At 45.0% G+C, this 27,913-nt stretch overlaps 1 protein-coding gene across 1 annotated transcript in view; it reads left to right on the forward strand.

Annotated features, from left to right (window-relative positions):
* The first annotated feature begins 20,542 nt into the window (after positions 1–20,542).
* Positions 20,543–27,913, forward strand: part of LOC147665030 (glutaredoxin-related protein 5, mitochondrial-like) — a 58,375-nt gene continuing 51,004 nt past the window's right edge. The window contains exon 1 of the mRNA XM_086949804.1: positions 20,543–20,952. Within this exon, the coding sequence (XP_086805930.1) occupies positions 20,670–20,952 (283 nt within the window). The 5' untranslated portion in view covers positions 20,543–20,669. The remainder of the gene's footprint in view (positions 20,953–27,913) is intronic.

Genomic DNA, 27,913 nt, shown 5'->3' on the forward strand with positions numbered 1-27,913 from the left:
AGTATGTGGAAGTGGAGGAGCAGTAGGGATAGCAACAGGCAAAGGAGCAGGAACAGTCGGAAGGGCAGGTGCAGGTTGAGGAACAGGCGGAGGAAGAATAGGCGGAAGGATAGGTACGGCAGGGACCACAGGAGCTGCGGTACCCTGTACATACGGAGGTGGTGACTTCATGAGATAAGACATTAAAGGATCCTCAACTGGCTCTTCCTTCTTTTCCGACTCCGTAGGCAAAGCAGGATAACATTTATCTACAGTCATACGCTGTAATCGGTCAAACACTTCCTTATCCTTAACCTCCTTATCACGCTGAAATTGCTCTGCTTTCTTCACTATGGTAGCAACATTATCTCGCTGAGTACGTTTATTCTGTCTGATTTCTTTCTGTCGGGCTTCTTTGCGCCACAACCGAAAGGCATCAAACATGGCCGGCCTTGACTTTCTCTCAAACAATTTAATCTCTAGATTATCTAGGATCGGGGCCTCGAAGCTACCATGAGGTGGCCAGCGAAGGTCGCCGTCCTTCTTTGTGTATTTAATCCAATAATCGTTAAAGGTAATTGGGCCTAGCCCATGCTTACTATAGAGCTCATAAGTGGGAGTTCCAACCGGAGGTATCGGACACGAGTCCTCCAGTCGGGAATCCGTACCACAAGGTCTGAAACAACTAAACAAAGTACTGCGACCAGGCATCTTGCACACTAGCCGAGTTTCACAAACTTCAAGGGTTACGGGATTTACCAAGTCCCAGCAAAGAACAAAACTCTCGGTTTTTGGCGGCTGCAGTCGTCAAACAACACAACAAAGTACGCTAGCAAAGTGTCACCGACAAAAACACTCACACAGCGTTAACAACAAAAACACTCGCTAAAGTGTCAACAACCAAGAACTCTGGGAGCGACCCACAAATACTTAACTCAAAGATCGATGGCGTCACCAGGAAGGCCCGTCAGTCGTCTCGCTATACCAAGGTCTACGCCAGGCGCCAAAACAGGTCTACAGTCAGGGCAGCAGTCCGTCGCAGCCGTCAGGAGGCGGGAATCTTCGCGGGAAAAGTCTTCGGGCCACTTGTTTCGACAACAGGATCGATGAAGCGGAGTGCACCTTCCCTCGGAGATTTCACACGAAGTTCCTCACGATCGTCGGGCTTGGACCGGTACCACTGATCGAGCCCCACGTTGGGCGCCAACTGAAGGACTGGGTTCTTTAAGACCCAGCGGTGCCAGGGCACAACACCTGAAACCTTCGTGGGTAACCTGCTCCGGCGTACGAATCACAGAGACACGGGACACTTCCTTCGGCGTCAAAGATTCAAGGTTTATTTGCTGCAGGGAACACAGAAGTCACGACAAGTACACCACGTGCAACTTGGGGAGACTGCTTCAAATTGGTTCTGTGGATCGCTCCTTTTATACAGTTTTTACCCATAAGACAACATGGTACACAAAGGTTTACAACCCGGTTCCCACCATCATCCCCCAGAGGGGTCGCTTTGGTCACTTTGAAACACATGAGGTCCGGAACATAAGTGCGGAAACATTTGGTGGTTCCCAACTGTAAAAACCCATCTTCCCACCATTAGCGAATTCCAATCAGCAGTAAAACAGATCGAAATAGGAACAAGGACAGGTGTAGAGGAAGACGGAGACAGTGGGGAGATCGGAAAGGGTGTAAAAGGGGAGGTATCGGGAAACACGAGATACAGGCATCAAAGGGACGTGCCTAATGAGATGCACGGCTGAGACAATAAGTCCATGCGGCAAGATGAGCCTCGAGCGGCGCCATCTGCTTTACAGTAGCATCCCCCTCGTCATAAAGACACTCACAAAGAACATGTGTCTTCCGCAAATATCTTGGGAGTCCCAGGGTCGCGAAGCGGACAACGTCCGTTCGCTGGCTACTTGAGGGCAAGAGACAAAATGGATGCCGTATCTAAGATGGAACCCGTGGGTACAGATGAAAAACCCACATAACAACCGAACGGTTTAAGTTAGCACAGCGAAACTGCGCACACTTACTAAACTCGTCATTTGCGGTTCATAGATACCAGACTCGACCATATTCGTGCGAGTCGAAAACACCACTTACAATTGTCACGGAACCTCAATGTGTAGACGCACCGGATTGTGTGTCATATCTGCCCTAGGGTAGATCAGTCTGGGTCTGAGTGGCCGCGAGACTAACTGATGTATGAGTGTGGTGTAGGGTATGGATATCCTTAGTAATCAGTGAGTATTCTTAGTATCCCTATAGATTTAGTGGTGTTTTTAATAATATGAGCTTGTATATTGCGAGTTCCCCATCCTCAGGTAGGTACCCAGGTGCCTGGATAGTTGGTCCTGAGGAGGGATGTGATTACGTTCTGGCTGGGTTGGAGGGGCCCCTAGGGGCTGATCCCATCTAATCAGAAAATCCGGTCATAACACCCCCTTAAGGATAATACTGCTCTATCTACAGCCAAGGTTTTGTTAAAGGAATTTTTCCCTAGGAATGGATTGCCAAGAATGGTATGGAGTGATAACCGAAGTGAATTTGTGGGTCAGATTGTGAAGAAAGTGTGTGCGGGTTTGGGAATCAGGCAGAAATTTCCTGCTGCGAATCACCCCCAGTGAGCTGGTTTGGTCGAATGTTACAATGGCACTCTTAAGCTTAAATTGGCCAAGATACAAGCGAGCTCTGGTCTTACATGGCCGGACGCTTTGCCACTGGCACTTTTGTCCACAAGAACTACAGTACATTCACGTGTGGGATTTAGCCCATACGAGATTGTTTTTGGTCGCCCAGCAAATTTTTGGGGCGTGCCGAGGCCAAATAAATACAGTAATATTGAGTACCCTATGTTGGTTGATTACTTACATGACTTGACTGCTAAATTGCGTGTTCTTCACCAACAGGTACATGATACTTTACCTTCAGATTCTGTGGATGCAGGTCACTCAATTCAACCTGGAGACTGGACCCTAGTGAGGAATTTTCAAAGGACCAAGAATCTTGAGTCGAAGTGGATTAGTCCTTATCAAGTCCTACTGGCAACTTGAACTGCTGTTAAAGTTTTCGGCAAGAAAAACTGGGTGCATGGCACCCACTGTAAAAAGGTTCTTTTACCCCTGCCATACGATCAGTGGGTCAAGGATGGTATTGCCGATTCTGAAAACAAAAGGGTTCTGGAATTCGTCCCTTTTAGTGATGCACATCTGAAATGGACTCAGTCGGAACGTGCGGATGACGAAGTTTTGCAAGAGACTGTGCCACCGCATTTGAGACTTGATACTACGGAACCAGAGACACTTTTCCAGGATCAGACTGTGTATGGTAAAGAACGCTATAATTTACGAACTAAAACAGACAAATAAAAATTGCATTTTTTTGTGAATTGCACTCTTTCAGACAAGAGACTTTTTTTGTCTTTTTCTTTTTCAAACCACCATCCGGGTTCAGCTGCAGGGTCACAGTATAAGTTCTTAATGGGTGACCCGCGTATTGACAGAAGGTCTGCGGTTCTAGGGACTTCTAGGATGCCTGGACTCACACTTAAGTGAAGAAGGAAAATTGCAGTGAGCAGCACGTTAGAGGATGGAGTCTTTTGTAACTGATAGAGTTGTTGAGAGAATAGATTTTAAGATAAGATTTTGCACACTGATCCGTAACAAATGTTTTATTATATTGTGTTCTTTTGTGTTTTTAAGAATCACATTAGCTTGTGTGGGTTGGATTGTTTATGCTACATCACTGATATCTGCACCCACTTCCCAACCTATGCTTTCTTCTACTACTGTTTCTTTGCACCAATTCTATACGTTGCCTGAACATGAACAGACAAGGAGGTCAGAATTTGTCAACAATTCATTTATACAGCTGTTGCATCAGCATCAGTTGGTAGTAAATACCACTAATTGTTGGGTTTGTGGTCTTATGCCTCATACGACAGATAGAGGTATGCCATATCTGGTTTTGCCTTTTTCTTTCAATGGGTCTGTATGGGCTTTTCAGACTATGTTCATCTACGCAAATGAGGTATATCCTTTGCGTTCCGTGAAAGACAATCCGAGCAATAGTGCCTTGATAAAGGGAATAGTGGATATGATCCGAGCTATTGACGCATATAATGCTATCCCTAAGGATGAGGCACAGGCCTATGTTGGTTGGAATGTCACAGGATATAGTACTAGTTTGGCAGAGAAGGAGAGATGAAAAAGGTCTTCTCCGATTTGGATTGTACCCCATCGAGGCCACTTCTGTTTACAAGGTAGTGGTCGAAATCCGAGACATCAGTTAGGTAAGAGTGTGTGTGCTCAAACCTATGTCTATTCATCTCAGACTTCTCCTCCGTTCCTACCAGCTAAAGGCTCATATTTTGTTTGTCACGATAGAGCCTACACATGGTTGCCACCTGATTTTTCAGGAACATGTTATGTGGCGTTTTTGCTTCCCCCTACATACATTGCTACTCCGGATTATCACAGAACAAGATATGTTAGAGGTGTCTTCGATCAGGAAGATACGGCAGCACAAGAAGTAGGAGACTTTTTCAAGGGTTTCCTACCCTTTTGGGGTCCTATGGCCAATAGCAGGAATATAAGACAACTTACGAGAGTGGTTGAGGCCACTATAAATGAAACTGCAGGCGCCCTTAGTAATATTACAGCTGAGCTTCAAGCGGATCGTCTTATGACGTTGCAGAACCGTATTGTGTTAGATGTCATACTTGCAGATCGAGGAGGAGTTTGTAAATTGATCCAATGCAGTTGCTGTGTTTACATACCAGATAATGCCCCTACAGTCTACCAAGCCTCTCTAGATTGCATAAGGTTTTGGAGTCCATCCATGTAGATGAAGGAGACTGGTCATTGACTGGATGGTTTTAGGGACTACTGTCCAAATGGGGATGGAAAATTCTGATGTTCCTTGGTATGGTTTTAGCTATTCTCTTTTCTTGTTGTCTTTGCATCCAGTGTGGTCCCGCCATTTGTAGTCTTTGTGCTACTATGTGTGTGAGGAGACCTGTCTCGAGAGAAGTAGAAAGTAACAGGATGATGCTCCAACAACATCTTGATGATCTAATGAATATTGATATAGACCTAGATTCAGATTAACGTGAGTTTGGGCTATTGCCTACGTAATGGCAAAAGGAGGGGCTGAAGTTCTGTGAAATTCGATCTTGTCTCATGAGGTTATGGTTCCGTCACGATTTTGGTGATGTAGTACCGTATTTAGTGAGTTCGGCTAATATGGAGTGAATTTGTCACGTTAGCTAGCGAGTTCATTACGTATTCATTGACTTTGTCTCGAATATGGGTTCCATTTTGTTTGTGCCTCCATTTTGTGTTTCCATCACGTTAGGCCGATGAATGTGGTCGAACGAATGAAGCGACCTGGCCTTCACGTATTGGTACACATTAACTAGGTCCTTTCTTGACTTTAAGGTGAATTTAAGGACCTGACTCCTTCACCTGAAACTGACCCTGCTAAGCCAATTTCCTTGGTTTGATCGTTGTCTGAGATTGCCAATCAATGTTCAGGACATCGTTAACTTTTAGTTTCCTTACACATGCCTTATCTTGCTCGTTATCTGTCATTGTTTCCTTTTCTATGCTCCTTTATTACATGCATTGTGCTTTCAATTATGGGTTTGTCCGGCTTGTGGAGATTGAATTTGGGACATTCCCAATAATTAACTTTGGGTTTGGTTACTGTGGACTGAACTTTTCATCATGTGATACTTTGTTTGAGAATGTACCTTATTGGTTAGAATTTTGCGCAATGGGTGTGTATCTAATGTGAATGTTGTGCATAAAAAGAGATGTCTTGCCTTACAAAATTGAGCAGTCTCCTGAGAATATACCAAGTATTCCGTGTCTCTGTATACCAAGACAGGTGAATCCGAAGACTTTGGGCGTGCCCCTGGCGCCGCAGGGTTTAAAAAGCCCAGTTCTTCCGTTTGAGAATTCCCCTTGAGAGAGAGATTGAGTTAGGAAAGGGTGAGAGGTGGTGTGCGAAGGTATCTTACAGTGAAATGGTGTGAACTGTGTGACATCAGAGGGATTGCATTGGGATTGATTGTGGGGAATATGTGGGAGTTGGATCAGTAGCATCTGGTGAGGTTGGCAGTTAATGTGTGTAGGTACTGGTAAGGAGTATGGAAAGGAAGGTTGAACAGGTGGGCTTTTGGTATGTGGGGAAATACTCCAGAAGCGGTGACTCGAATCAGGGAGGGGTGTAGTATGGGGAGAGCTATATATAGCATCTTCAGGAGGACTGATCTTTGTATTATGAATGGGAGTGTTCCAGTGAGGTCTGATTAGGAGGATGGCAAGCTATGGGAAACAGTAGGACAGGATATACAGGTCACTGGCTAGTCGGGATGGTCTGTTGAAACAGAGCACCCTGTTATGAACCTGACTCTTAATCCCAGAGTGTGGGTTAGTAAGGTTTGAGCAATGCGTGTGAAGTCGAGCAGCGAGTCGGGAGAAGCAATGGGGGAGACTGTAGGACGACAGTGGGTAGATGGTCAAATCAACATAGACCTAAATCAGTGGACAGACTCACTACCTTTCCATTGTTGTAGATGGAAATGGTGAATGATCCATTGAGTAGAGAGGAGGAAGCAATCAACCTATACTTCTCTCAATATATATTCTATTCCAACCTTCTGACTCATCTCAAACTTCTTTCTACTACTCTTTCCAATGCACTACCCTATCTTTCATCCTATACATTTATCAATATATCCTCTACATCCACTCTCTCATTTATCCCATACTACTACTATGATCCCCAAAGTAACGCTTTCTAGACTCTCTCCTACTCGACCCCTTCTTGCATCATCTGAAACATCTTTAACTATACTGATCCCATAAAACAAACCTTTCTAAACTATTCCCATTGACTCCTCTCCTTCAAAACTAATTTTTACTCATCCAAAAGCCTACTCCTACTGCTAAGACCTAAAAATAAAAACAAAAAAGAACACAAAAAAATTGTTCACTCTTTTATCCCTCCACTATCCTTTTCAATCATAATAACAGACTAACATGTTTACTTCTCGAATTCCATATTCAACTATACTAATTCACCACTAATCCTTTACGGGTTCTAGAATAGCGTGCTACTCGCCAATAAAGCATCTCAACACCCCATGAGGGTTACAAGTGCTATAAAAAAGCAAACCTTTTCCCTTTTCTACCCCTCCCCAACCCTTCTCAATCCAAATAATTGACTAGCATATCCACCACTAAAATTACTTTCATGTTTCACCATACTAATTCAACACTCATACTTATGGGTTCCAGAGTAGCGTGCTACTTGCGCTTCAAAACCCCAGCAGGGGTAGCAAGTGCTATATAAATACAAACCTTTTTCCCTCTTCTAGCCCACTACCTACCCTTCTGTACCCAAATAACGGAATAACATATCCACTACTCAAATTACTTCATATTTCACTATACTAATTGTCAACACTAATCCTTTATGGGTTCTGGAGTGGCGTGCTACTCGCCAGAAAAGCGCTTCAACACCCATCAGGGGTAACAAGTGCTAAATGAATGCAAACCTTTCTTCTCCTTTTATCCCTTCGCTGTCCTTCTCACTCCAAATTACTGACTAATATCCACCACTGAAATTACTTTCATATTTCACCATATTAATGCACCACTAATCCTTTATGGCAGAGGTCTTCAAACTTTTCCAGGTTGAGCCCCCCAGCTGAATTCCCCCAGATGTTGGGCCCCCCCCCACCACCCGACAGAAACCTCGGGAATCCGGCACACCACTCCCACGCGCACACCACGGGCCATATCCGGCAAGCAATGCTCAACACAACAAGAGTGCCTAGCAAACTGCAGGCCTGTGAGTGGGTGTGACGAAACAACAGAGGCATACCAGACAGCTCAAAACACAATCCTCCAAGACAAAATGTGCGCAAATTCTCCCCACTGGGATGCCCTGCCTTACTCAGGACACAGATCAACAACAACACCACCAACATGAATGTGACGGGTGTGCCGGTGCCCAGCCACACCTAGACTCTCAATCTGTGGGTGAATCCCTGCCACTGCCATCCTCAGGCTGTGCTCCACATCCAGTTCTAAACGGTACCTAGTCTTCAACACCGCAAGTGCTGAGAACCCAATCTCACAAACTCCCCAACAAATAAACAAATACATTGTAGGATGTAAAGCACCATGCACAAGTGAACCAAAGGGAAGACCGCCGTGATGAACCCACTATAGGGAACACACCATGGGTGCTTCACCAAGCGGAACCCAAAACATGGAACCCGACTTTGCCCATGGGGCCCCGCATTCAAGTAGCAGCTGGACGTCACGCAAAATGTCACAGGCATGATGCATAGATCCCACACATGAGCACACATAGAATACAGAACAGTAACACATAGGCAAGGGAGCAGCCAAACAATTCAAATACCTTCCACTCTGAACCACAGCTCTCATGGCACCAAGAAAGCAAAGGAAGTCATCACAACCCTCCCCATCCATCATGTACACCTTGTCATCCACCAACTCCCCCACCATTCATTCCGTCCCTCCATCTGAGCCCCATCCACATCCAAACCCCTTCAACCACTTGCAAACCCATCCACCTTCCATCCCTCCACCTATCATCTCACCTCTCCTTCCCTCCATCCACCCCCTCACCCATCCATCCATCATCCATCCATCCCTTCACCCAATCTATCCCCTCACCAATCCATCCACTCTTCCACCCATCCATCCACCCACTCATCCATCCACCCAGGCTATCCTCCCACTCATCCATCCACTCCTCCACTCATCCATCCACTCCTCCATCCACTCTTCCACCCATCCATCCACTCCTCCACCCATCCATCCATCCATCCACTCATCCATCCAACCATCCACCCTCTCACCCATCCAGCCATCCCCCCACCCACTCATCCATCCACCCAGTCACTCATCCGTCCACCCACTCAACCCCCCACTCATCCATCCCGCTCTCCACCCCCCCACTCATGCATGCACTCTCTGACCCATCCATCTCCATGCTCCTCTCCTCACCCATCCATGCACACACCTGCCCATCCACTCTGCCAATCATTCATCCATGTCATCACTCATCCATCCATCCATCCTCCCCCTCTCTCTCCATTCCCCCCTCACCCAGCCACCCATCCCTCCATCCACCCTTCACCCATCCACCCACTCATCCACTCATGAATCCATCCATTGACCACTCATCCACCCCTTCACTCCTCCATCCATCCCCCGGTCCATCCACCCTCCTAAATCACCCATCCATTCCCACATCCACCCCTTCACTCATCCATCCATTCATTCATCCCTTCACCCATCAATACCTCAATCCATCCATTACCTCTCTCATCCATCCACCCACCGACTCGTCCACCATCCACCCCCCCATCGATCCATCCACCATTTCACTGATCCATCCACCCCTCCACCCATCCATCTACCCTTCCAACCATACACACATCATCCACTCTCATCCATCCCTCCACTCATGCATCCATCCTCTCTCCCACCATCCATTCACCCCTTCACTCACCATCCATCCCCTCACTCATCCATCCACCCCCCACCCATACATCCACCACTCCACCCTCACACCTTTTATGATTCAAATTCAAACCTGCAGACCAACATCCCTGAACACCGGGTGCCCACACAAAGATCCTCATGAGTTGAGGACCGCAGACCAGAGCCCACTGTCCCGATTCATGGCCCAAACCCGGATTGCAACCTCTCCCTCCCTTCCCAAAATAACTGAAGGACTCCCGCCCCCCCAAATCCCCCTCACTCCCACCCCCCTTGAAAGGCTGGGGCCCTGGACCAGAGCCCACCCTGCCCGTGCCTCTAAACCTCTGTGAAACCTTCTCTCCCTTCTGGGAAGAGCTAACTCTCTCAGGAGGGGGTTAATTCACAGAGCTGACAGCTTCAGCTGCAGTGGGAGGGTGGGAGGCAAGGGGTCTCCTCTGCTAAAACTGAAAGCGTGTCTGTTTGTTTGTTTGCTTTCGTTTTCAGCAGAGGAGACCCCTGCCTCGCACTGCAGCCGAAGCTGTCGACTGTGAATTGGCCCCCTCCTGGGAGAATCACCCAGACAAAGAAAAGGGCACAAAGGGAAGATCGAAGTGGAGCCCGCGCCCCCCCTGGGATGGCGCCGCGCCCCCCCAGGGGGGCGCGCCCCACAGATTGAAGAACCCTGCTTTATGGGCTTCCGGAGTAGCATGCTTCAACACCCCATCAGGGGTAACAAGCGCTATATAAATACAAACCTTTTTTCCTCCTCTATCCTTCTGCTATCATTCCAAATCCAAATAACTGACTAACCTATCCACCACTTAAAATGTACTTGCATATTTCACTATACTAATTCAACAATAATCTTCTATGGGTACCGGAGTAGGGTGTTACTCGCCAAAAAAGCGCTTTGACGCCTCATCGGGGGTATTAAGCGCTATATAAATGCAATTACAACACAATACAATAAAAGTCTCAGTCCCTGCAAAATATGTTGAACTAACAATTGTCCCCTTCTCCACAATAAAAGCATTTGTTTTAATGTATTATTTCTCCAAAACTAAAAAACAAATAACAGGTAGTACTTGCTTTGACCTTTGAACACCTTTTGTTGGACTTTTTGCCCAGCACAATTTTTTTTTTTTTTACCTAGACTTCATGGTACATTGAAACTATTGGCACTTAATAAATTCAGTGGTCCTGGCTTTGTATCTAAACCCCAGGGCTTTAAGTGGGACTGCTGTCACTGCAGTCCGGTAAAAAACACAGACCGCCTGAGCCAGGGCAAAAAATCGAGCCCGATAGAGTCCCATTTCTTGACAGCAGGAACATCATCATGTGCGCGTGCTCACACTGTTCACTTCTCACTAGAGGATTAGTTAAGAATGACGTCATGCCGGGTGAGCGTTGTAGGGGAAGGGAAATCCTTTAAAGAGTCATTTCCACTCCGGATTTCCCTTCTCTTTTTTTTTTTTTTTAGGTCCTCATCAAGCAAATACCATTAGGGTAAGGAGTAGTCGAAAGCCCAAGTATCCATTCAGAGCTCTTGAGTGAGGGGCCCAGCTTTACCCTGAATGGACCACTGTTTAACCTTAACCTTTTGGGGCATTCTTTTGTCCAAACCAAGAGGGACACGATTTTCGGTGGGAGTTGAGGTAGTCATTATGACTTCTCGGTTCAAGAATTAACTTGAAATTGTTGTTTGTGTTGCCTTAATCATTGGACCCCCTGGTGTTCCTCAGATTGTACCGCTCCCACAGTTTCCAAAATTTATTTTTCTTAGTGTTTTTCCTTTGCTTCTCTAGATTATACACTCTTAATATGGAGTTTAACCAGTCTGTATGCTTTGGGGGTGCAGCCTTAACCCAGTTTATGCAGATCTCTCTTCTAGCCAGCAGGATTAAAATAAAGATAATATTTTCTTGATCTTTAAATAGTGGTGGAGATGTTACACTGCTTTGTATCCCAAAAATAATCATTTCTGTGCTTACCTTTATATGCTTGTCTACAACGTTAGAGATGGTCTTACCGATCTGGTCCCAGAAGTCTTTTAGTGAAGTACAGTCCGGTAACATATGTAGATCATCGGCTCTGTCTTCTCCACATTTAGGACACTTTTTTGGTTCGTAGCTGGTCATTTTAGATAGTGTTTTGGGGACCAGTAGGAACGGTGAATTGTGAAAAGGTGGTTTTTCCTTAAGGTGGCAGCTTTTACTGTTCGACCCATACTAGCGTTCGAAGCATGCCAGAGGTGTAGGTGTTCAAGGCCTGGCATGTCTTTTTCCCAGATGATCTGAGGAGTTTTGTACTCAAATTCTCCTGCTCTTATAAGAGCCCAGTACCAGTAGGAAACCTCTTTTTCGAAAGACTCTGGATTAGTGATTTTTGATTCTATGATCTCGTCCCCTTGAAGTTTTTCCTTTAGAGTGTTTACCCAGCTATTTAGTTGGTAAAATTTGAATCCGGATATCGACCCCTGCTTTTGCTCATACAAAATTTCCCATTTTACTAGCTGGTTTTTCTCAATCAGCTATCCCCAGTATTCTATCTTGTGCTTTATTAGCAGCGTCGATAATGTGTCTTTTAGACATTCTGGGGTGCCTGGTGAATCCCAGATTGGCGCATGTTTGCTATAGTATGGAATTTTTAGGGTTCTTCCTATTTCATGCCAAGATCTTGCTGCTGCTTTTATCACCTTTAGTTTGATTTTTTTGAAAAATTTCGGGTGACCAAATTTGTACAGGTACTGATCCTGTTCCTCAGGACATATAAGCGCTCTTAAATATGTGGGCCAGCTGCTCCATTTGTTCAGCAGTATCCTGATGTTTTTAAACTGGAAGGCCCTACAGTGTTCCTGTATATCCGGACTGGCGCTTCCTCCTTGTGCTTTGTTTCTTCTTAGTTTTTTCCACTCTATTCTGACCCCCTTGGCCGCCCAGATAAAACTTGATATTTCTCCCTGAAGTTTTTTAATTCGATCCATACTAAAACTCAGTGGGATGGAATTAAATAGGTAAGTACATTTTGGAATAATGGTCATCTTAATTAAGTTTGACCTACCTAGGAAGGATAATTGTAGACCTGACCAGGCCTTAAGAAGTTTCCTTTATTTCCTTGTGTATCCTAGAGAAGTTCAGATTTGCTATTTCATCTAGGTCTTTTGTATATTCTATTCCTAAATATTTGATTTTATCTTTGTTGAGAGGGTTTCCTGAGGCTGTGTTCCATTCAAGGATTTCTGTTTTGGACTGGTTTACCAGGTATCTTGAGACTACGCCAAACTGTGTTATTGTTTCCTCTATTTTGGGCAGGGAATATGCCAGGTTTCCAGTGAATATCATCAAATCGTCAGCGTATAATGCTACTTTTTTCTCCCAACCTTGGTGTTTGAAAGGCTTGATCTCTTCTTCCCCTCTTAATAATGCAGCTAAAGGTTCAATGTAAAAAATAAATAAAGAGGAGGACAGAGGGCATCCTTGTCATGTGCCTCGTTTTATTAGAACGTTATCAGTGAGAGCGTCATTTACTAATATTTTTGCAGTCGGACTTGCATAGATGTTTGATATTGCATTTTCGATTTTGTCTCCTAGATTAAATTTAGTAAGAATTTCATTCAGAAAGGGCCAGCTGAATCGATCGAACGCTTTTGCTGCGTCAAAGGTTATTACTGATAAGGGGACGTTATAATGAGTTGCAATGTCTATGGCGGAGATCCGTTCGTGAGACAGTTCATGAATTTGTCTGCCTTTGATGAAGCCTTTTTGGTCTGGGTTGATTAGGTACCCTGCCACAGCCCCCAATCTTTTTGCCAGAATCTGCGTATATAGTTTATAATCTGAATTCAAGAGGGAGATAGGCCTGTATGATTCACATTTAGTTGGATCTTTCACTGGTTTTAATATGATGGTAATGATTGCATCATTCCAAGATATCGGGATTTTTTGGTTTTCCAGGAACATACAATTAAAAAGATCTGTAAGTGGTGTTAGTAGAGTTTCTTGAAGTTGTATATACATTAGGTTTGGTATGGAGTCCGGGCCAGAGGCTTTTCCTCTCTTTAGGGTCTTAATTGCGATTCTGACTTCCTCCTTTGAGATCTCTTGGTTGAGAATGATCTTCTGTTCCTCAGATGCTGCCGGAATCGTGATTCTATTTAGAAAGTTATGTATTTGGTCCTCAGAGCTCAAAAAAGCGTTTGAATTCCTGCCCAATTATACTGCTGTCTGAGGAGTGACCTGGTTGCCTTCTGTATGTATATTTATGATTCTATTTTTAGTTCTTTCAATTTTTGTTTTCCAGGCCAGAATCCTCCCGCAATCTTCTCCATATTAATAATTTGAGAATTTACTGGCTTCCCATTTTTCTCTTACTCTAGCTTCCAAGAAATCATTCAGCTCTGCTTTCTTGTTTCTTATTTTTTCTTCTGTTTCCGAAATTGCTTTACTGGAATTAGCTGTTTTAAGGTCTAACTCTAGAGAATGTAATGTTTTTTCGGTCTGCTCTATGAAGTATTTCCTTTCTTTGTTCCTATATGAAGCCATACTGAGGATTTTCCCTCTGATAACCGCCTTGTAGGCGTCCCAGGCAATTTGTTTTGTAGTTTCAGCATTATTTATTTCAAAAAACTGTTTTGTTTCATTTGCCAGTTTTTCATTATAGTCATGATCTAGGAAAATTGTCCTATTGGCGGTCCACCTCTGGGGAGGAGCTAGTGTTTTTAAAGTCAGCGTGAGTTGGACCGCTGAATGGTCAGAGATGTGAGCTGGGATCGGTTCTACCTTTTCAGTTTGGTCTACCAAGCTCCTACTGATGAGGAAGAAGTCTATTCTAGAAGCATGTCCTAGTCTGTTATTTTTAAATGTGAATCTTTAAATTCTGTTTCCTTTTTCTTTCCATACTTCCACTATGCCTAGATCTTTCATACATCTTCCTACCTATTCTCTCATTTTTGGTAGGTTAGGGAGGTTCTTTGCAGGGTATCGATCTTCTGACGGGTTTAATATGATATTAAAATCTCCTCCCATTATTAGCGGATTGTTGGTTGATATGAGATTGGCATAGATCTTCTGCAGTTATTCAGGATCATCAGTATTTGGGCCGTAGTAACCCACTTTGTATATATATTGTTGTATATTCTTGCCGTGACGATTACCCATCTGCCCTTTCTGTCAACTTCCGTTTTTTCGATCACAGCATTCAGTGATTTTTTAAAAATGATTGCAACTCCCTTTATGTTGCAGTTCTGATTTGTGCAGATGCAATGGTCAATCCATACCTCAGTTTTACAAATCGGTGGCCACTCCTCTTTTGTTAGGTGTGATTCCGGATTAAGATTAATTCCCTATTGCAGTTTTCCAGATACTCAAGAATCTTCATTCTCCGTGGGTTGAGTCTTAAACCATTTGTGTTCCACGTTAGGATTTTCAGTTCTTTTTCCATTCTCTTACCAGTAGCCATCTTCTCTGGTATGGTCTGTGTGATTCCTAATTATACAATTGTCCTCCTTTTTCCTTTTTCCCCCATTTTGCTCCCCACCCTGTGAGTTGTTTTTTTTCTTTTCTTTTTTTTTGGTTTTTCTGGTGCTTTATTGTGAGCTGTCTCTGCTCCCTCCCTGGGGAAGCCTCCCGTAACTTCTTTTTTCTGGGGATTTGAAAGTTGCCCTTTTTGAGCTTCTTGCCTTTGGGTTACTTTGCGTTGCTTCAGTATCCTTTTCATTTCCCACTGGTGTTTTTTTGTCTCTTATTCGGAAGCGTATACTTTATTTCCTATTTTGAGAGAGATTGGTCTTCCTGTTGAGTCTTAATTTGTTCTATTAGTCTTTCTACTTCTTTTGGGTCCCTTATGTTGAACATCTTATTGTTCCACATGATTTTAATTAAAGCTGGGAAGCGCATCTGGACATTTGCACTGAGTGCCTTTAGTTGAGGCATAAATTGGCCCAGCTCCCATTGTCTAATTGTGTTAATTTAGATAGGTCTGATCTAATTTTACAGGACCAGTCATCCTTTGTGTATGATACCGCTTTTAAGCCTTCACTGAGTATTCGCTCTTTCAGAGAATATGTCAAGAAATTGATAAGATTTTCCTCGGGTTCTTTCTGAATTTCCCCATCCTGAAGGGGTCACAATGTTCCCTTTAGATATCTTCGTTTAGATTGACCGTTTTGGCCCAAGGAATCTTTTCTTCTAGTAACCAAATTATAAATCCTTTTATGTCATCTCCCTCGATTCCCTCCGGAATGTTCAGGATTTTAATATTGTTTCTCCTTGCGTGGTTCTCCAGGGACTCCATTCTTTCGCTGATTTCCGTTTCTCTAGTTTAGTTATTTCCTTGTGGTTTGCCTCGCTTTTTTTGTTTAAAACCTCAATTTTCCCTTACACATGTGTCACTCTGTCAATAAGAGTATTTATTTTCTGGTCAAGAACCTCACTTACTTCCTACATTTTGGTCTGATTTTTTTCCGAAATCGCGAATTTAGTTCTTAGCTCCTTCATCATCTCCTCAAGGGCATTTCCAGAGATGGTAATACTATTACTGTCTGTGGTGGTGGTATTGGGGATTTTGGGGGAGATTAGGGGAGCCGGCAATACTTGTTCTTGTCCCTGTGTACTTCTCGTGGATTCTTTTCTTTAACAATCCTCGTCATTCCTGTTTCGACTCCAGCTCCAGCTCCAGCTTCAGCTCCCGCTCCAGCTCCAGCTCCGTCTCTGGCTCCAAGTTGATGTTCAGTCTCTACTCCGGCTTCAGTATCTATGTCATCTGTGGATAGGGCCTGATATTTATTGCTAACAGTTAGATCCAGTATTCCTTCACTTTGCTTGAGCTGTTTCTGGCCATTCCGATTATCCATTGTTTTGGGTATTTGATCTCTACCTGAAAATGGAGGTTGTAGGCTTGAAATATCTCCCTCCCCAGTACTCTCAGATACAAGGTCTTTTTCCCTGTCCTGAACTTTGAAGTAGGACCTGAGTGTTGGGATAATCTTTAAGACTTTGCATCCAGTTGATTTTAGACTTGCTCCGGATTGGGGGGCTTGTGGTTGACCCGAGACGTACCTCTTGGTTTTCCTTTTCTCGCCTCTAGTAGAAGTACTGATCGGTGACTGGCCCTTTCCTTTGGTCGGAGTACTTGCTTTTATCTCTGCAGTCTTGCTTCTTAAGCTGTATCCTTTTCTCTCCAGAGTAATGTCTTCCTTGTTTCTACTTGTTGGCTGCTGACTTTGAGGGATTTTGATGGATTTTATGGGTTCCAGCTTATGTATTACTGACAGTGTTGTTGTTGACAAGGTCGACAAGGTTGCTGTCAGAGTACTCTCTAAGCTTTCGGGGACAGATTGATCTCCTATAGATTTGAGACCGGTAGAGAATAGTGAGTTGTATAGAGGAGGTCGTGAGCGCACTGAGTTGGATATACTTTTTTTCTGTGCTGCTTTTCTTGCCTCTTCCTCTTCCTCTAGCCCCTCTGCAGCTTTGTGAAAAGATTGTGCCGTTTGTGGTATGTCGCTCCTGCTTCTTTCAGTTCCTGCAGGCAACCCCTTACCACAGAAAGACAGCCTGCCCCCTGCTTTTCTGTTGGTGTGGCGCGCTTTTACTGCTTCTGCCCACACTCCAAGTGAGTGGGGAGTTGCTGAGGTGATGGGCTCCGTATTTCTTGGTTCTTAGTTTTCTGTTTTTCCTGTTTTTCCAAGGTACAGGGTTCAGGCACTGAGGTTGTCTCTTGCCAGAAGACAAAATCAAAACTCCCCCCCAAAAAAGGGAGAAAAAGGAGCCACTCAACGACTTGCCCTTCCTTTAGCCTCACTCCCCTCCTCTTGTCTCCTTCCTGTTGCGTTTTCCACTGTGCTATGGTACCTTGCTTTGTGCACTTTTTTTTTCTTTTCACTTTTTTACCATGTATTATGTACTTCTAAGCTTAGTATATGCTTTTGTACTACTTTGTGTTGTATGTGCTATCAAAGTCAAAGTCAATGTCCAATGTAAGAGGCTGAGGCTGAGATTTTCCTGCCTAACAGCCTAGCAACATCAGTATGCTAAATGCGGAATGAGTTTAATAGATGTAGTGCGGGGTTACTGTGTGTTCGTGGCCCACGGCCTTTGTTCTTGTTTTACCTTTGCTCTTGTTGCTCTATTCGCTCTATTCGCCGTTACTGTTGACACTGTTACTACGGCCCCTCCCTTGGCTCCGTCCCCGTCGATGCTGATGTATGGTATGCTCTGTGTCCCTTCTATGCTCTTCGTACACCGCACTGGTGGCCGGCTGGCACGTGTCTCGTTACCCTTATACCGCAGTCCGCGTTCCGCAGTCAGAGCCCAGAGCACCGAGCCCGGAGTGCAGAGCCTGAGCCTGGAAGTGCGAAACTGAAGCGGAGCGAAGGCAGGGAATGAGAGACCTCTCAGGATTTGGAACCCCCAATCAGCCCGATCAGCCCGCCTTTCACCTCCGACGTCCTCAGGTCAGTCTTCACGGTCCAAGTTGGTTACACAGAGTTTGGCATCAGACGGCATCAAATGGCATCCGATAATCAAAGGCAGATTTTTCCCCGTGATACACCATAACGTGGATATAAGTGGGTGGTGTAGTGTTTTTTCTAGAGGTAGCATTTGAGAGGCAGGGTTCAAGCTGGGTTTAGAGGCTGGATGATTATGCTGAGCTCTGGGGGCCCGAGTGCTGAGGTCTATGTGATCTATGTGCGGATAGTACGTTGCCTTCCGTGCCTCGAGGCAATGTCTAGCATCCGCAGTCTGCCCCTGCCGCCATCCTCTCTCACCCGAAAGTTTCTTTTCCGTGTTCTCTGTGGTCTCTTATCCTCTTATCCGCTTATCTCTAGAACAATCGCTAGTATCTAAACTGCAAACGCCATAACCTCATAGCGGGAAATGTCTAGTAAAGCATCTGCATTGGTGTCCCCTTAGGCAAGGAGCTCACGACTGAACTCCTCAGTCAGCCGCCATCTTCCCCCATTCCAGTGCAGTCCAAACTCAGGTGCAGCAACATTGTCATGGTGTCACCAGGGCTTTAAGTCGAAGCTTTTTCAATATTATATACAAGCCATAGTTGCTGCTTATTTATCTTATGCCACTAACAATCATTGACAAAGCCAATAGAGTCCTAACTTCTTGTAGGTATGATGTTGCTCTTTGTATCATATATCTGGATGCAATGACAGAAAAAGCAAAATACTAGTCGGTTGGACCACTATGCTAACCACAGATTGTTAGCATACATGTTTTTAAGCCACACCCTTAATTACATGGGCCACGCCCCTTTTAGACCCCCCAGTTTTTTCATCCCACTTAAAGCCCTGCTGACCTATGTAAAAGGGAAAACTACAAGTATTGGCTGAAAGTATCACATTTAAATGACGAAGACAGGGGGCTTTACTTGGCAGCGGGAGCCGCTTAACACAGTTTAACCTGCGTGAGGTAGTTGCAAGGTAAAAGTCAACTCCGTACAATGCAAAGTAGTAAGCTGCATGTCTCATAACAGAAGAATAAGCATTTCACACAGCAGCGGTGCGTCCATTGGGGCGTTGGGGCGTTGCCCTCCCAATGCACACCGCCGCCATCCGGACTGCCAATGTGTGCCTAAATCACACATTCAGGAACGAGTTTCTGGCTGGCCGGTTACTGTGCCGGACCAGAAACCATCAGGAAAAGGGGGAGGCGGGGCTGTGCAGACACGCTAGTGCCGTGTCCTCTTTCGGACAGGTCATTTTCTTGCCCGGCGCGGACATGCGCACTAGCCTCCCCCTTGGGAGACCGGAGGTTGCCTCATGCCGCAGCCCCCGGTCTCCTAATGGGGCGGGGATAGGATGCGCCCACACGACCAAGGCAATAACAACGACAGCAGCAAGTGCCCCCTGGCACAGAGGAAACACGAGCAGCTGTAAATCCCCCCCAACTACCCTTCAAAGAGCAGCTGTAAATGGGGATTGCTCATTTATCATTCTGTTTTCAAACACCAGCATGACAGATTCTCAAAATACACGTGCTCTATCCACTATGCACTTTCCATTTTTGGTGAACGCACAAAAAAAATCTTTCCTTTTTCTAAAGAAAAGTACATTTTTGTTTCAAAAATCCGATTTCATCTATTTTCCCCCAAATGTCAGCTTTCAATTTCCATAGACAATTAGCCCCGCGTGCTCATGCTCTGATGAGGATAGCCGTGCGACCCTTATGCTATGATTCACCCAAGGATGCCCTATATATGCCAAGATTGACCATTACTGTGCTAGTATGTCATCAGTGGACATAATTGTGCCAGAGTTGAACCCCTTGGGACATGAACCAGAGGGTGGCAGTGATGAACTAGAGGGTGCTGTGTTGAACCACTCGCTTTTCACATTTTTTCTCAAGGGTGTTCGGGCATGCGCGCTGCGCTTGTGAGCTACAGTGCAGAAATCATTTTCCGCCTCACCACGTTCAAATGTCACCAGCCGCCACTGATTTCACACGCATTACCGGTATTACACAACAACTGGGGTTAAATTCTGATGTTTATCTCATTACGTGGACATAAATGCTTTGTTGTATACGTAATAAAGGGTCACGCAGTGTCACACACATGGCAGTGGTATATCACACATACAAACACTGAAAATATGAAACGTTACAAATAATCAAAGTGGTTCTAGTCAATGAAAACGTGCCAGAGCACTCTTGACAGACACACATAGGCTATACGAATAACATCGGTCATGAGAAACTACATCACAACGATTCGATGTCTAATCGTCGGTTTTCATTTCTACCTATGAAGATTGGTGTGAGTGTCTTCTAATCAATACACTCTCTAGTGTAAGCTCTGTCAATTCAAGTGTCAGAATGGGAATGCCGTTGTATACAGAGTTCTGATTGGATTAATCTTCGGAGAGGTCTTCTGGATCTTTCTATTTCTCATAGGAGCCTTGCTTGGCCGTGTTTAGTTGACGTAGGAAAGGTGTCTGTTTGAAAGGTTTTAAGTGGCTCCGAGTGCTGATTGACAGCTTTGTCTCTCCAATAGAAATACGGTCTGCTGTGGAGTCAACCAATAGATGCGTTGTAAAGGAAGAGCTAAGGTTCAGACGAAGTTTGGGTTCAGTGTGAGTTATTGGCGGCGCGGTGACCCTTGAGGACTGTTGCCGATATCTCTTCCTCCTCGACGCCTGTGGCTGCCATGAGTGCCCCCGTATTCCGTACCCTCATGTCTCGCAGCGTGCCACTAAGACCGTGGATCTTTGGTGGTCTCCACCGCCGGTGGCTGGGCAGCGCAGGCTCCACCATGCCTCGGGAGGAGTTGGAGTCGCTGGTGAAGCAGCACAAGGTGGTGGTGTTCATCAAGGGCACACCTGCCCAGCCCATGTGTGGATTCAGTAATGCCGTTGTACAGATTCTGCGCATGCACGGTGTACAGGAGTATGGCGCTCACAATGTTCTGGAGAATCAGGACCTGCGCCAGGGTGAGTTTTGGACGTGGGTACAATGTTAGTGCAGAGTGTGCTAGTAGAGCTGTTGCTCTGTGGGTTTATGGCCTATTGTCCATTCGCAGTCTATTCTGCCATGCCTCCCCCTTATCGTTATTGCCCCAGTCCATGGGCTTTTCATCACTGTGTTCTCAGTTCCTTGTCACAGCCCCTTCGTATTTTTTTTGCAGTCCTCCGCTCATGCCATTGCCCCGCCTCTCTCACTCCCATATCTCATCACTGCCAACCAGATGGCATGTGACTGGCAATGATGACACGAAGTCAACCTCCCCTGTTACTGGCTGACTGTACACTAACAGTTCAGCCTTTAAGCGGCCCTGGGAAGGGGAGAGCACCAGCTCCTCCTGTTGTGCTTTTTTGTGCGTTCGCCAAAACTTAAACAACACAGGCTGGACTAGGCCGGTTTAGTCTGCCTCATCTCCCTTCAGTCCTTCTCAGGTTTTGCTCTGTAACCCTCATTGAGAGAAAGTAAGCAATTTTCGCAGAAAAACACTTTATATTACGCTTAGCAGGCACACTTGGTGTTTAATGTAACTAAGAGTCATTGTTTATTTTCCTTCTATATTACATTAGATATTTGGTGCTTTCCATAAACGCTCTGCTGACCTTGTGGCTGTCGCCAGCACGATTTAAAAATACCCACTAAGTAACTGACGTTGATATGTTCGCTTATGATCGAAAGGTTTTCTGCCATTTCTTGAACATGCTGCCATGTCCTCCTTCATAACTTCACATTGACATGCTGGAGTATGCTGCTCAGCCACGATGTGTGATGTGTAGAATGTTGAATGTTAGAATGTTGGTATGATTGGATCAGTTACTGAATGGGCTGAGCAGAGCACAGACTGCTCCTGGTGGGGCTCTCTTCTGGATACTAAAATAAATACAACATTGAATTTACAAAGAATGGACTACCCTCATTTATTGTCCATTACATTGGCGACCCTGCTACTTCTGGCTGTGAGGCTAAAGTTTTAGGTTGGCAAAAAGGTCCTGTATCATATACGAAACATCAGAATTGAGCCCCCCACGCAGCTCTCCTTGACCTTTCAAGAAAGGGAAAGTTCAAGACTGTACAGAATGTGTTCACATCATAGGGGTGTGACCTGATCTAGTTTTAAACAGTCCTTAACTGTACCTTTTTAATGTGGTGGCATTGCTCAGGTTCAGCAAGTAAGGTTTTACAGAATGGCTAGTCTCTTTGAGTGAGGATGGTAAAGGTTGTAGAAAATGAGAGGCCTGATTTTGGTAATTGTGCTAAATAATTATTTGTGTAATTTGGTATTCGATTACATATTGTGCAGCAGGGGGCTTACATTTTTTTTTCAATTTATCCTTGAAAAGATTGCAGGCACCCCATAATTTTTCTTTGGCAAAGTAGATGTTCACTTAAGGGGTTCACAAAACAAACGTAACTCTAGAGGGATGGATGTACATATATTTGTCTACAATAATACCTGAGTTATCGGATTCATATCATTATTTATTAGCACTTGTATCAAACTTATTAATCCATCCAAACACTTCCTTAAATGTTGCTATACATCAATTTTATTTGTGAATGCTTGTATTCAATCAAATTACACAACCTTAAATCCAAGTCGCTGTATGTATATTATATAATATATATCCAAAAAACAATTATATGGCATTCCAGAGGCTTCGGATTATGCTTCTCTCTCTTTACTGAATAATAACCGCAGCCAATAAACTTTAAACAGCAAAACTCCGGAAGGACAACCCCCTCCAATCACATAAGACCCACAGGTATAAACGTCTCTTCACGTCATACAACTTCCTCTTTCTTTGCTGTAGCAGCAGCGAGTTAGGTCCTTTTTTTATATTTCATTAACTGTGATTTATCGTTAGATTAAGCTGTAATTGCATTTATTGATGGTGATATTGTTGTGTGGATACACGTTAGTGTTTATTGATCGGCGCTCACTGTGGCATTGTTAGCGTGTGGAGCGGGACAGATGCTCGAGGTTTGGTGAGGTTCGCGCATGCACGAGCAGCCGGATCTGGTTTTTCATTCAGATCTGTACCCACGCATACGTGAGCTTTCCTGCCAGGTCCTTTGTCCCTTTGAACGCCCGGCGGGGCGAATAAACGTTCCAAGGCACTGCCTCAGGGGAGAGTAAGGGGTGGCTCCCTCCACAATAAATAAGACCTGAATTTGGCATTTTTTCCTACTTTGGGGAATTTCTCAAGTAAGTGATGGGGTGAGTGACTTATTTATTGAAGTTAAGAACGGACTAGTTAGGGCAACTTGTTGCATATTAATAATCATAAACTGGTGTTATTCAATTGGTCTCAGTGACACCCCTGGGACACCCCCTCCCTGTATTAACTCTGCACCTCCATTAACACAATGGCGTATTACGCTGAGGAGGTTGACCAGTGGGCAAAAATTCGATGATTATGCAGAATTTGAAGACCAGATGGAGGAGCAACAGGTGGAAGCCCTGGATACCCACGTCCAGGGTTCTGTGAACAGGGTGCTGATCAAGGCTCTACAGCCATTTACGAAGCCCCTGCAAAATTATGGAAAGCGCAAATTTAGGGCATCACTGGGTAAGTCCTTTTTACACTGCTCAGCGGAAGTCCTTTCAAAGGTGGCGTCCAATGTAATTAGGGACCATGGTTATGGCGGTTCCCTCCCTTCTGGAAATTCATCCCTTTTTTAGGGCTTGGGCCTCTCCGTCTCCACGAAGTGGGGGGCGGAGCTTCCCGAGCTCTTTTGTATTTAGAAAAAAAGAATTCTGAAAAGGAGTCTGGCTGCCACATTCTTTCGTGCGCGCCGGCGTTTTTTATGGCATCTACCTAGTGATTCGACTTCGCTGTGCTGTCTATGTAGTAGCCTTGACGTGATAGGGTATATTTACTTTTCGTCCGTCATTTATTGCAGTTGTATGGCATTTTCTGTACGCGAACGAGCACAGCAGAGTGATTAATCTTAATTAGGAGCTGTCCGAGTGCCCGTGTAATGCAATGCAGATGGTGCGGGCGCGTTCACCATTGCATTGCGCAGTCTTTCAAGATTTCTGAAAAGATATTTCACAGCCTCCGTAAACCGTCCGCTTGTTCTAAGTTTGTAACCTCCTATGAGGTTTGCCCCTTGTAGATGTGCTGTTACTCGTAATGTTATTCATTCGTTTCGTAGCTCTTTTTTCTTTTTGCTTGTTTAAGCTCAGGAACTGCACGCGCCCACTCTTACTCCATCTCCCCGGCTGCAACCAACTCCTCCTCCTCCCCGTTCGCACCCTATCTTCGGTTGCATCTGCCTCCTCCTCTCTCCTGCTGTCCAAATCACGTGTCCTGGCATTCCGGTCCCTGCCTTCCTATAGTTGCTTCCGCCTCTGTCTCAGAGCTGAATTAAGTTTGCAATATGTGGTTCTGGCGATACCAGCTTTCCTGTTAGCTAATAAGTAATTAAGTGTGGGCGCTAATACGCTTGCTGAGTTTTCTTTTGATACTCTTACGGCTGCCTAGGCAGCCGACATCAGGCGTGGGAGACATGCGTGGGAGAACGGGGTGGGTTTTCCAGCGCACACCGGCCAATCTCTGGTGCGCTGCTCTCTAAAAGAAACTCGCAAAAGTCTTCAGAAAGCATGTCCCGTCTCCTGTTGCACACCGGCCTCTCCCCTCTGCAGGGATTACGGACAGCAGCTCGCCTTACACGGCTCCAGATGAAAGTGCCTCGATCCAGGGGCCCTTCAGGTACTGCATGCTTGCAAAGTAGTACACTCTGTGCTGTGACGTTTATTTGGGCACTTTTTGCGTTTGCCCATGTAAATCATGCAGAGAAAATTATCACGTGCAGTGTTACTATTCCAATACATTATAAATGCACTACAGTCTACAGTGACGCACCATGCAGGGGTGAGCATGTTAGACGGGTGCCCGAGGTCTGTTCTGTATTCTCCGAATATGTACCCTGCAGAACTCTTGGGTTTGCTTTCTCTGCCCCAAATCAAATCCTGTTGATTTCAGTGCACAGCCATTAATGAAAAATGTCACCATGTCAGACGCATTCCTGCAGTTACATCTGTCAGAGGGCTGTAGCTCTCACCATAGGCACGGCCTGTCAAAAGGTTAAGAGGTTGAATGCCTTACTCTGCAGTGCATCGGTCAATCCTGTCTGTGCTTTTAGCGGGCGCATGCATACCAAGGCGCCTATTACTCTTATAGACACTTCAGCAATGGCTGTATTAAATGCTCCCGCCTAGAAGTCTGTCACTATATAAAAAATATTTTCTGAACTAGAGATGTAATGTTCTCTCGTAGGGAATTTCCATATATAGTCACTTGAATAGTCCCGCTCATTTGCAAGAACCCTGGAGCACTTCAATACATCTTCTAAAGTGAGATTTTTTGCCTTTCTTCATGAAGGCCTGCAAAGACACTTAGATGGAGAGACATAAGGCACCCTAAATAAATAGGCTACATTGGCCGCATCTTCGACTTGAAGTGAAAAAAGGGAGCCAGTATACTTCCTAATTTTAATTTTGAGCCGTGCACGACGAGTGCGAGTTGTGCAGCACGTTCTAAACATGGGTGTCCAAAGTAGGCCCAAGAGGCAAAACCGCTCCAGATTTGAAGGCAACAAAGGTAAAATGATTTTATATGCAATTGATCAGAATCAAACTCTTTTACCTGGTTAGCAGTTAAAGTAACAAACTTCCATTAATCCGGCTTATGGACAAATGCTGGACTCCACTGCTGCACATATTTGACCCACTGTTAAAATCAGTTTTTGATCTTTATTTGGGGTAGGAGGGCTTTTGACAGTGAGTGCAGAGTTATAGCAAGTGACAATGAGTGCAAAGTGACAGCAAGTGACAGTGAATGCAGAGTAACAGCAAGTGACAGTGAGTGCAGAGTTACAACAAGTGACAATGAGTGCAGAGTTACAGCAAGTGACAATGAGTGCAAAGTGACAGTGAATGCAGAGTGACAGCAAGTGACAGTGAGTGCAGAGTGACAGTGAGTGCAGAGTGACAGTGACTGCAAACTGAGTGCAGAGTGACAGTGAGTGCAGACTGAGGGCAGAGTGACAGTGAGGGCAGAGTGACAGTGAGGGCAGAGTGACAGTGAGGGCAGAGTGACAGTGAGGGCGAGAGTGACAGTGAGTGCGAGAGTGACAGTGAGTGCGAGAGTGACAGTGAGTGCGAGAGTGACAGTGAGTGCGAGAGTGACAGTGAGTGCGAGAGTGACAGTGAGTGCGAGAGTGACAGTGAGTGCGAGAGTGACAGTGAGTGCGAGAGTGACAGTGAGTGCGAGAGTGACAGTGAGTGCGAGAGTGACAGTGAGTGCGAGAGTGACAGTGAGTGCGAGAGTGACAGTGAGTGCGAGAGTGACAGTGAGTGCGAGAGTGACAGTGAGTGCGAGAGTGACAGTGAGCGCAGAGTGACTGCAGAGACAGTGTGTAAGGGTGCAGGGTGCACATTGTGTGAGTGTGCAGAATGAGTGTGCAGGATAAACAGTGTGTGACTATGCAGGGTGACATTGGGAGTGTGCGAGTGAGCAGTGTGTGAATGTGTAGGGGCAGTGTGTAAGTGTGCAGAAAACACCACACACACATACACCACACACACATACACCACATACACACATACACCACACACACATACACCACATACACCACACACACATACACCACACACACACACCACACACCTCAGTCTCTCAACACCACACACTTGTCACCACTCAACACAACTCACTCACCACCACACTCACTCCCCAGGCTCACCCCCACAGACTCACCACCACACACTCACCAGTACACAGAAAACACACACAACAACACACCCCCAGCCGTCAATGAATGCTTTCACCATGCACAAACACCAACAACCATCATCCATCTGTGCACGCTTTTACCAAGCACACACCCACCAGCCGTCAGTGCACCCTTCCACCAGGCACACACACCTCCAGCCGGCAGTGCACTTTTCCACCAAGCACACACACCACCAGTCATCAGTGCATGCATCAATTGTTAACGCATCCACAATTAACTATTGTAGCAATCGCAGTATGGTACACTTTACTTTTACGGTTGCTGCTAGTGAATCACACTAGAAAAATCATCATTTTCAATTACATTTCAATTCTTTCACAATCCTTTTCAACATAACCAAATTCACAATTCTCCTTTGAAAGTGTGATATTTAATCATAAATTCTTTTGCAGTGAATTCAAACATATATTCATAAAACAACAGTTCATAATTTCACTGTATCAGCAGAATACAATCTTTTCTTTGCAACTTATACTTGGTGTAGCCCGATGCATTTCGAGTTCTAGATGGACTCTTCCTCAGGGGCCTAAAAATATGAAAATCTTATGTCAGCAAATGGAATAATATCCGGTTTTAACAGATTCAAGTTTCAAAAACCCACAGATGCTCACTGCAACGTAATATCATGTACAAAAAGTAATCATGGCTGCATCATGCACTTTAACATTTTTTTAAAAAAAGAAGACAAAAGAACCACCACCATTGCACCTAAAACGTGACTGTGTTGAAGAAATATATACTCACAACCGAACCACGGGGTTGTGAAACCTGTAAACGAGAATACTGACTATGAATACTTTCTGAAACCATTCAACCGAAGCACTGAATCTAAAAACTGACTCGTCAAGCCTCCGCTTACCTCGAGTCTCTGAGTTTGAAAACACCACGTTTCCGTCTTATTTCAAAATCGCCACCTACAACGAAAGTGTTGCAATCCTTAGCTACGTGTTACGCACTACAGTGATGATTTCCGCCAACTCCCGGACACCCATTCTTACCTTAACGCTAGACACCAACTCCCGACTCCTCTCGTTACCAGTTCTAAATTGTAATTCCAAAAGTGTGATTTATTTCATCAAATGTCCATGCGGCAAATTGTACGTGGGGAAAACGGAAAGAAAACTAAAAACA

This window comes from Lissotriton vulgaris, unplaced genomic scaffold, assembly GCF_964263255.1.
Source record: "Lissotriton vulgaris unplaced genomic scaffold, aLisVul1.2 SCAFFOLD_1537, whole genome shotgun sequence".
Lineage (NCBI taxonomy): Eukaryota > Metazoa > Chordata > Amphibia > Caudata > Salamandridae > Lissotriton > Lissotriton vulgaris.